The 10,813-nt window shown below is 44.5% G+C and overlaps 1 protein-coding gene across 1 annotated transcript in view; it reads left to right on the forward strand.

Moving 5' to 3' along the window:
* Window positions 1–1,591: 1,591 nt before the first annotated feature.
* Window positions 1,592–10,813, forward strand: part of UBAC1 (UBA domain containing 1) — a gene marked incomplete at both ends in the record, with an annotated part of 11,324 nt that continues 2,102 nt past the window's right edge. Inside the window, 8 exons of the mRNA XM_009869309.1 lie at window positions 1,592–1,712; window positions 3,684–3,757; window positions 5,015–5,122; window positions 6,087–6,189; window positions 6,884–6,992; window positions 7,975–8,206; window positions 9,353–9,439; window positions 10,291–10,429. Coding sequence (XP_009867611.1) covers window positions 1,592–1,712; window positions 3,684–3,757; window positions 5,015–5,122; window positions 6,087–6,189; window positions 6,884–6,992; window positions 7,975–8,206; window positions 9,353–9,439; window positions 10,291–10,429 — 973 coding nt within the window. The remainder of the gene's footprint in view (window positions 1,713–3,683; window positions 3,758–5,014; window positions 5,123–6,086; window positions 6,190–6,883; window positions 6,993–7,974; window positions 8,207–9,352; window positions 9,440–10,290; window positions 10,430–10,813) is intronic.

Below are 10,813 nucleotides of genomic sequence, written 5' to 3' on the forward strand. Positions count from 1 at the left end.
CCAATCTTACTGAGCATCAGAACCACGCAGAAGTTCCGATGAGGAACCGCCGAGCCGCGTTGAAAACAAGCGTGTGGTTTGGAAAAAGAGCAGGTAGCTGAGTTTTGCGTCGGTTGCAGTAACAACAGAAGAGGTGCTGATGGTCTGTGAGGGAAGGACAGGACTTAATGCTACCTCAGAGGGAAGTGCTGATTTCGGTGGGGTTTCTGTTACGTGAAGGGTGAGCACGCTCTTCAGCACACATGGGGAAAGTGGGTTGGTAGGAACACGTTTTGAAAGAATTGTCGTTAAAAGCAGGTGAGGTCAGTATTAGAGTGTCCTGGTTTGCAGCGAGAACGGCAGCATCGGTTTCACGGTTTCGGTTGGTTGTTATTTTTAATTTTGCCTTTCTGGAATCACAACCACTGTGCTTTCTTTTTCCGCTCAAAGAAATTAGAAGCCTCTAGATGCACTGATGTAATGTTCTTGAAATCTGTCCCTGTGGATCTGGGAGCCACTCTGGTGTGAAGATGAGTCAGTTCAAGGCCAGTGTGTGCATGCGCTGTCTTTTCAGGATTTGGGCTTGATTTCCTTGGGAATTAATTGATGTACAATTTAAAACTGTAGTAAGAAATTGAAAGCAGCATTTATATATGAGGAAAATCTCCTGTGTGCTGGTTATTTAGGTTTGGGAAATCAAGTTGTGAATGTAATACTTGTTCAGCACTTTGAGCAGGAACCCAGGTTAGGGCTCCAGCAGCCAGATCTCTTGGCTTCAGCTTGAAACAAGGTGCAGAAACTGCTACTTCCGTCTCAGTTTAAGGTCGAATATATGAAAACAACTGCCGACAGTTGCTTGTTTAGTCTGACAGAGTGTGTAAATGATCATTACTAGATTAAGAAGAGTCTCTCCTCCATTGTGACGTTAGTTACAAGTGAGAAACGTGCTGCCTTACAGCCTTCCCTTCTGCAGAAACACTGGCTGCTCTTTGCAGATTTGCATTCTTAGTTCATGATACTAATTGTTACCCCCAGACTTCTCACGAAGAGTGGGTGGCCGTAGCCATCTGTTGCAGAATTAAGGGTCCTGGAGCATCCTTGCTTTGCTCTAAATCTCCGTAGGCCTGAGTCGAGGACTGAGCTCTCAGAATTAAACATGAGAGAGATGTTTTGTACTGTGAAAGTATAAATCTGCTGATGGGCTGGTGCCCTTGGGGGGCTCGTTTGGGGTGACCGGACTGTAATGTTAGATCTTTGAAACTGGCTGTTTAAAGAAGTTTAAGAGCATCATAATAAATTAGAGCTTAAATGCAGCTATTAGTTGAACAGCATTGAGGAAGGAAGGACAGAATCCTTCCTTTTGTTATTCTTCCCAGCCAGGACCTTGAATGTCAAAGTAGAAACCAAACACAGTCAGTATTGTTACAGGGAATCAAACTGTAGTTTCTTTAATAAAATATGCTTTGTGCACTGGCCTCGGTTATTTACGCTATTAAGAAGCCAGTAAATCACAGCCCAGTTGTGTCTGGAGAATCTTTCGTGCACAGTGCAGTGATTTATGCAGGAAGCTTATTTCTGTCGTCTGATCTTCGATATTTATTATTTTCTGCAGTGTGTACCTGGGAGCTTGGAGGATCCGAAAACTATGACACATCATAAGTTGATACACGCTACTTCTGAGAAGGTGCTGACAGACACAAAAACAGTGTTGGAGGAAAACATTCAGGACAGAGGTAAGATCTGCTGGTTTGTTTTGTTTTTTGGGTGTTTTTAAATCCTGTCAGACTGGAATCATGAAATGGTGTTTAACTGTTTGGCGAGTTCCAAACAGCAAACTCTTAATATCTACTCTCTGCTTTGACATAGGAAGCTAAGAAGCTAGCAAAAAAGGAAGAGAAGGCACCTTAAGCAAGATGCTTTTCTTAATCCTTCATTTTTAGAGTTGAAAAGGAGTTAGGAGTGTTTAAGTCAAGAAGTCAAATATATTATTTTTATCTCTTATGAAAGGATTTTTTTAAAACCTCCAGAGCAACATTATAATGGCCTAGTGTTTCAAAACAGACAACTTGGTGCTTCTGGGGGTACTTCTGAGGTCTCCAGGTCGGGCAGAGGAATTGCTGAAGTGTATCTTGGTGTCTGCAGTTTAGATCTTGTTCCATCCTCTGCAAACTTAGGTCAGAATCCATCCCACTATAGTGTCACTGACTACAGTTGAATATTAAGGTGTGTAGTTGCTCCTGAGCTTTAAAGAGGTGTAAAGGATCGATGTGAAACAAATTAAGATCTAAAGATGAGAGCTGGAGTTGGTTTTTACTGGACAGCTGAAGCTGATGGCCTCTTCTGGTGGTGCGGGAAGTGAGAGAAGCAGGACTGCTGTAGACTGAAATATTGTCCGAACCAGAAACTCGGCAGGAGCAGACTTCCTGCTCGTTTTGCCAGAAATCCTGCAGGCTGGAGAGCTGCTGCTGCGAACATGAGCAGCTTGGTCTGTCTTCCCCTACAATGTCACCCACTGCCTTCAGAGCTGAACAGGAGCCAAGAAATCCCATCTTGGGCAAAGGCAAGGGGCAGCATTTTTGCTGATCGCTGGTGTATGATTTCTGGCTCCCAGAGAGTTTTGAATTGCAGTTTGCAGCGGCTGAAGCAGCATGAACTGCGTAGTCACAGTAAGCTGTCACGCCCCTTTTGCCCCTGCGACACGCTCTGCCTTTCGTGTGAGTGCCTTGGCAGGGAGGCGAGATCGCAGCCGACAGCTGATCACCAGCCGACTGTGCAGCGCAGCCAGGAGTCAGCATGTGGCTTCCGAGCAGCTGGACAAACGAGGGTTAACAGCCTCCACCAGCTGTTGCTCTTGTGCTGTGCTAAGGAAACGTGTTGTGCGAAGCACGCTTTGTTTGCTTTTTGCCCACTTAATGTGACGGAATAAAACCTGTGTGGGGCTGCAGATGCTGTGCACGCCCCCTTTGGGCTTTAACTTGTGCGTCTTTCTGCCCTTAGAATGTGTGTGGTAATAACTGAGGGGCTGGAAATTTTGTAAAGCGTTGTGTGATCTCTAGGAGAGGGTGCTTTGTAAGTATTAATGTTGAAAGCTCAAAGCAAGTTGGTGCCAGGTCGCATGGGATGTCTGTGACTGGGGACTTGCTCACCTTCGAGATTTGCCCTTGCGGGCTCCCAGTGCTGAATCCCTGCTGTAGGCTGTGAATTGTTCCACTGCCATTCCCACACAGAGGCGAGGTTCAGCGTGATGCTGGAAGTTCTTCTTGAAGCTTAGCACTTGCCTTGCTGCAATTGTAAGGCTCCAGCTTGGACCAAAAACCATCCGTGGCCTCTCTCTGCTCTTCCTTCTCAGTGGAAGCACTGGAAGTACTGGTATTTTCTTATAATCATGAGCCAGTTGCTGTACAAAACAACTGGAGCCTCTAATACCCTTTCTTTAGTGGTGGTCTGTGGAGAGAAGAAACCAGTAGCCGTCAAAGCATAACTAATACTGGACCACGTTTTCAGTTCACTGTGCACTAAGCAATTGCAAACACTGAAGGGGAGTGTGTAAATCCACACAGGTTTTAAGGTATGAAAAAGGTCTGCTGGATACAGTGGAATTAAAACAAAAACTCACCTCCAGGAAAAATTGCATTTGTGAAGTATCTTACAAGAACTCTTTTCGCATTACTTTCTAACGTATTTCGGTGCTGTTCTCTTTCCAGATGTCTTACTTTTGATAAAGAAGCGTGCGCCACCTCCGCTCCCCAAAATGACAGATGTGTCAGCAGAGGAGAAAGTGAGTTTGAAAGACTTCTTCACTTGGCTATTTTGTTTAACTGCTTTGTAAATGAGCTGCCTAAGAATTACTGTGGTGTGGTCTTTGAGTTTGTAGAGGCAAATGCTGCTGGTTAAATGCTGGGGAAATGATACCATATTTCTTTGAGACTTTGAGGAAGCTGACTCTTCATTTTGTAACTTTGATTGTGAGAACATTTGCCGTAGAACAGGACACGCAGATACCCTGTGGAAGTGGTCTAGGTTCGAGCAAAGGTCTAATAACTGTATAAGCATAGTTCAGCAAGTGCCTTGCTTTGTCTCTCTTTGAAAACCCTGTAAAGATCTGTTGATGGGCTGTCAGGCTCCTTCAGTCTTTGTCTGTGTGTTGCTTGTCACCCTCTAATTGGGTCTCTAGAGCTCAGGTGTCGGCCCCTTTAACTCTGTCATTTTATTTGAGTTGAATGCAGTTGTTACCGAGGCTCAGTGATGCCCAGAATGGTGCTCATGCTCGAGCGGTGCTGCGGTTGGTGTTACTGCATAAACACTCTGAGCGATGCTTGTGCTTGATGCTGTGGATTTCGAGGTCTCTCTGCTTCGTCCTTGCACAGCCTTGTTTCTTCTTGCCCTCTGTAGGTGTCGGTGCATGTCTCTCTCTCCCTTTCTGTAGGTACTGGTGTGTGTCTGTCTTCAGTGTGGTCTTGCTGTGCAGAATGTCACTGTAAGAGCATCAGTGATAAGACTGGCAAATATTGGTAGTTTGTCCCCTGCTGTGTTTTGTCCTGGACTCTAAGCATGAACTGAACACCCAAGGCACCGTACAGCTCTGCGTGACGCTTGCAAGCGGCAAAGCGCTGCTGGGGTGAAGCAGTTCAGTGCTGGCCTGGGCACAGCCCTGGCAAATCTCTCGACAAACCGTAGGTTTGAACAGAGCATGCTGTGAGCAGGGTATGGTCCTGGGCACCGAGGCCTCTTGTGTTCTCTCCGTGGTCGATACATCGCCTCCCCTCTTTAGGCTGGAATTTCCTGGCATGTTTAGAGAACAGAAATAGGTATAAGGTATAGGGGCTGAAAGTGGGGCAGCCCAACAGGTCTGGGTTTGCTCCGTAAGCACTAAACGGGAGCGGTGCTGTTGCCAGACTGCTCTTTCTCTCAGCTGCAAGTGACAGAGCACTGCTTGAGGCCTTGGTGAAGAAAGTGAAACTGCTCTCTGCTGTGCTGTGTTCTCTGTTCTGTGCATAATGGGTTATGAAACCTGATCGTGTTTCCTGTCCTTCAGAGGAAACAAGAGCAGAAGGCTCCCGATAAGGATGCTATTCTCAAAGCAACTGCAAATCTGCCCTCTCGCAATGTAGATCGCACCGTGGCCCATCACAACATGAGGGATGTAAGTATTAGACTTGACTTTTAACTTGCACACTGACATTCCAATAGTTTTGTGGGTTTGTTTTTTTTTACTTACGTAACCTTTTCTCCTACGTGTGAATGTGATTCTTCTTTTTCTCTGTAAGAGAAATTCCAGTGTGTATAATCTATATTAAAGTAGATAACTTAAGGTTTAGATGCAAGTCGTACTCTTTATTGATAATAAAGCACTCTGTTCTAAATTACGAATTTAAATATCATATTTATCCCTGGGAAAGCCTCAGTAAACATGTTCAAGATCTGGCAAATGTGAAGTTAGGGGGGTTTATTTAGGCTTAAATAGTTCAGGTGTTTGCAGTGGGTTTTTTGCGGGGAGAGTGTGTTTTCTCCTCTTCCATGGTTTTGAAAAGAGAGATTAAGCATAAATTTTGACTTCAGTAACTGAACACTGCTAGAGTCTGTAACGCTTCTAACTGTGTCTTCAGCAGTACTGGGACTATTTTTTACCCTCCTGTACTGGTAGCAGTAGGAAGCAGCGAATCTGCCCGCGTTACTGCGCGCTGTCAGCGTGCCTTCCTAACCTAAAAGGGACAATCAGCAGTTAAGCTGTTTAATGTCCAGCGTGACCTACTGAGCACAGCATGTTTAAAACCACCCATGCAACCAAAAAGAATTTACCATGATTCCCTTCAGAAAGTAGCTTCGATCTCTGTTTTTCAGATTTAGGCTACTAGCAAGCAAGTAGTAGCTCAGCAAGGCCTGATGGTTCACAGAAGCAAGTAGCTGCTGTGACTGTTTGCTTTTTTTCCTTCTGAAAAAGAAGCTTCTGCCCAGAAGTTTTTACTTCGCAGGAAATCCCTAATAAAGCAACTTTCGATCTGGGGGTGGGGCAGACTACTGCTGGGATACTAACGACAGATATATTAAAATTCAGTGATGTCTGGTAACTTCTCGTCTAAATGTTTTGACAGTTTCCTTTCTTGCAGTTCCAGACAGAGCTCCGGAAGATTTTAGTGTCTCTCATAGAAGTTGCACAGAAATTGTTAGCGCTGAACCCGGATGCGGTTGAACTCTTTAAGAAGGCGAATGGTACGAACAGATCTTTTTATAGTTACTAGTTCAATCCTGGGAACTTGTTTGCTTCCATAGCAGAAGCCCAGACCTTGATGTGATAGCAAAGCTACTGTGAACTTTGTGGCAGAGATTTCACCTGGTGGAAATAGATTGTATGACGCTTGTGAGTGTATAAGGTCCTTTTGGGGATGGATGAGAAGCACCATTTAAAAAAGCAGTTGTTAGTAGTGAAAAACTTGGAAAACTGAGTTGTGTTTTAGGGCTGGTTTAAAAAATAGTTGAAATGCGTGGGAAGACAGTAAAATGCGGAGAAAATGTAACTGGTGATTTAGTTTGTGGGAAATGCTTGCCCTTGAGATCTGCGGCGGCCAGATCCAACTTACTTTCTAGATAAATGATAAACAGATCGTCAATGAATCTGCTATATATTTACTTCTGTGGAAATACCATGGTCATGTTGAGAGTTAGCTGTCTTTTGAGATCTTGAGCGCATCTGGACAAAGTCTTTGTCCTGGAAGAATCTCTCTGAGCCAGACCAAGCTGAGTGCAGCAAATTAACTGATGAGGTAGCAAGTTCGGGGCAGAGACAAAAGAGGGGATGGAAAAGAAGAATAATAGGGTTTAAACTTAACACATGCCATTCCGTTGAGACAGGGGGTTACTGTGGCTTGAAGTCAATCCGAATGTTGTTTTGTTTGTGTCTGTGTAGCCATGCTGGATGAGGATGAGGAAGACCGAGTGGATGAGATAGCTCTGCGACAGCTCACAGAAATGGGGTTTCCAGAGAGCAGAGCTGTCAAAGCCCTCCGATTAAATCAGTAAGTGTACTCAGCACACTGCCTCCAAGTTACTTGATATGGTTAAAAAAACATAGTTGGGTTTTTTCGTAAAGCCTCCTTATGTGGGTCACCTAAAACTGGGTTGGAAGAAGCCGTAACTCAAAGAGCAGCGCTGTCTCGGGCAGTGTGCAGGTGGGATAGGGAAGGGGAAAAGGTGCTGGACTGGTAAGTAGAGCTGCTTCACAGTTCCCAGGGCTGCCAGGCTCACCCTCTTTCCAAGTATTGAACTCACATTTTCTTCTGCTTTAGAATTCAGACCTTACATAGAAAAAAGCAAACCTAGCCCATCCGCATTGGTATTTCAGCTGTAGAAAAATACTTTGTGCTGATCTTTTAAAAACATTCCAAGAATATCATGAAGTCCAGATAGGAACTGCAGGAAAATAGGAGGTAATGTAGTTCTTCTCATGCCCTAAGAAGAAATCAACTGCACTGCCTCGCTCCTGAGAGCGGTTTGCGAAGCCATTCTTGAAAATTTCTATGTGTGTCCATGTGATGTTTTTCACACTCATGTTGTTAATGACATTCCTTGATCGCTGGATGGATATCTGAGGGAGATCTCTTTAAGAAGCAGCAAAGCAGCACCTGAGATGTGGTTCCACCTGAATTTGGAGCATTCTTTCTTTGCAGTTTTATCAGCAGTTGCACATATGCTTTTCTGTTGTGAAAGAAGTAGGTGATGGGGAGAGTAAGGTGACTGCCACAGAAATGACTTTTAAAATCTGGCCTGCGGCCATCTGATTTGGGCTTTATTCTTCTGTCTTCCTGGCGTCAGAGAAGACTGTGGTGCTTTGAATGCACAGAGAGTTAAGGTGATCTGAGATTTGCTCCAAAACATTGTTTATAACTTTTCGGATAGCAATTCACCTGTAAGTCAGTGTATCGGAGGAGTAAATGCAAAGGCAAATGGATGTGGAACGCTACCGAGTTTCTCATCCCTGTGTTTCGATTTGCTTTTTAGCATGTCGGTGACCCAGGCCATGGAGTGGTTGATAGAACACGCAGATGACCCTGCAGTGGATGCTCCCCTCCCAGGTCAGACTCCATCAGAAGCCACAGCTGAAGCTGGTGCGTCCTCCGCTGAAGCGACTGCGGGTCCTAGTTCAGAATCGGGTGGGGAAGAGGCCAAGGATGAGCTGACAGAAATATTCAAGAAGATCCGGAGGAAAAGAGAGTTTCGTCCAGACCCACGAGTATGTGCTGCTTGTCTCACTCTGTAACTGTTGGGATCGGGAGGGGCTGTGTGGCCACCGTGGAATCCAAATGAATGTTCAGTTAATAAATGAAATGGGACATCTGGGCAGATGTACGTTATGCTGGCTTGACAGTATTTTAGCGGAAGTCTTCAGGCACCGTGTAAATTCAAGTTGCTGAAAGGGGTGTTACCTGATTACTGTGGTGCTGTTTCAGATAGCAGGGGCTAAATTACTGACCCTGTTACTCCTGCACTTGAAAATTGACTGAAGGGACTGAAAGGAGCTGCCAGACTCCTGGCATTGCTTCTCCTGACTGCTGTCCAGGAAGGAAGGGTTGTGGGACAGGAGTGGGTCCTTTTACTGTAGAAAAGGGCAAAAGAGAATTATTGTATTTAGGGGGCAAGGAAAAGTATCACCAGCAGATTTAAATCTTGCAACAAATGTGGAAGTTTGCCTTTTTTTTCTCTTTTTTTTTGCTCCAGAGCACTGCATTAGTTGAAGTGAAAATCTGTGGTGTTATCACCCTGTAAGCTCACCAGGAGGTGCTCTTTAGAATCCAGCACTTTGTTTTTACAAGTGACTGTTACCTTGAGATTCTGGTTAAAAGCTCAATGTATTTGAGCATTTGTATTTGATGACCTGGGTACAATTTCTAAGCGACTAAGCATTCTTGTAACAATATCTAGGTACGCTTGTCTAAACACATAACGCTCAGTAGCGATGCAATAAATCCAGGAAGTGAAGTTAAGTTGAGTGAATAGAACTACCAATGCATGTGAAGCTCGACCTGGCAGTGAGATGTGAACAAAAGCTTTGTGACCTGAGAGAAGTTCTAAACTCAGGTGTTTCTGTCCTGCTCTTCACGTTTCTACCTCGGGTACACGTGCTCTTTGCCTTGATTCAGCTTTCAGTATTGAGGATAGGAGCCACCTTCACTCTTAAGATGTAGTCCTCTTCCCTAATAAAGATATTTTCGATAGAAGTTATTTGAAGCCTTTGCAGATAAGATTGTTGGTGGTCTACAAATGAAAACAATGGGGTGTTTTACCCCACAAAAAGCTCCAGCGTGGGAGGTGAAAGGATACGATTGTTCTCATTTGTTTGAAACGTGATGTTTTATTAAGCTGTGCAAATCTGATACAGGCTGTCATTGCCCTGATGGAGATGGGATTTGATGAAAAAGAAGTGGTAGATGCACTCAGAGTAAACAACAACCAGCAAAACGCGGCCGTGAGTACAATGTTGGTTTTGTTCTTTATTGCTGCGATAGTCTGTTCAGCTGATTCGTTTCATTGTTGAATTGGTTGATGGTTTGATCTGTCATAAAGCCCAACTGTTAGTGGGGATTAAATGAGCACTACCCTGTGCTGCTTTCAGATTTGATACACAGCTAGAATACAAAGGTTTTACGCTTCTTAGAGGAACTCAACGTGCACGGGGATAGAATATGTGGATTTTGGAAAAAGCTCCTGAGAAACTCCCTCACCAGACTCTGCAAATGAGATTATGCTATCATGAGGAAGGAAAAGGTGTTCCCAGTAACTAATAACTGATTCAAGGACAGGAATAAATGATCAAGGGGTTGAAGCTATGCAGTGTGTAGATTAGTATTCTGCACCAATGCAGCCCACAGTTTATGGGATTAAAAAATACGTAGGTTTTCAAAGATTCATTAGTCCCCTGCTAGTGGATGATATGTCAAGGAAAATTATGTGGACACAGCTGACAGGCAAGGAATCTTTTCAAGCATCCAGTGCTGGCTACTGTTAGAGAGAGGATTTTGGACAGGATGATACTTCAGGCTGCTGCACTGTAACTGTGTCCCTGGGTTCCTCGGAAACATCCAAAGCTGCATAACTTTATGACCATACCAGGTACTGCTGCTGAATAAAAGTTGTTTTCTGTGGGAGCAACACCAAAATGAAGAGTAATCTAGCATGAAAAGAAACGTATGGCTCGATCTTTGACTGTGAGAGGAAAAAAAAAGTGTTTTTAACATGCTGTGTAGCCAAAACTTTTGAGACACTTTGATTCTAGTACAACTAATCATGAAATCTATTGTGCTTGGTGATTTCTTTCAGTGCGAATGGCTGCTGGGAGACAGAAAGCCTTCTCCAGAGGACTTAGATAAGGGCATTGACACCAATAGCCCTCTCTTCCAAGCCATCTTAGAAAACCCAGTGGTACAATTAGGGCTAACCAACCCTAAAACTCTACTAGGTAAGTCTTGCTTGGGTTCCTGATACAGATATGCTGTCTCTGTAGTTGCTAGAGTAGAGGCTGGATGGTGACAGCACGCTCTGTGGGATAGATGCAGCTCTGTACCCTCTGCCTCGCTTTCAGCAGCTGTATTGTTTGTTTGCTTTATCCTGCAACTCAGCGAAACCCAGAGCAGAACTTGGGGCTGTCCCAGAAATCATCCTGATTCCCCAGGCTACTGGATGACGCTTGCTGAACTCAGAACTTTAATAGCTGCAAGGCTTTTGTGGATTTAGGAGACCTTTTGTGCGCTCCCGTTGGCCACAAGGGGAGAAATTAGGAATGGCTGTCTAGACCTCTGATGATTTCACAGAAAAAAAACAGGGCTGTCTCCTGCTGGACGGG

Source organism: Apaloderma vittatum, unplaced genomic scaffold (genome assembly GCF_000703405.1).
Source record: "Apaloderma vittatum isolate BGI_N311 unplaced genomic scaffold, ASM70340v1 scaffold26855, whole genome shotgun sequence".
NCBI classification, from domain to species: domain Eukaryota; kingdom Metazoa; phylum Chordata; class Aves; order Trogoniformes; family Trogonidae; genus Apaloderma; species Apaloderma vittatum.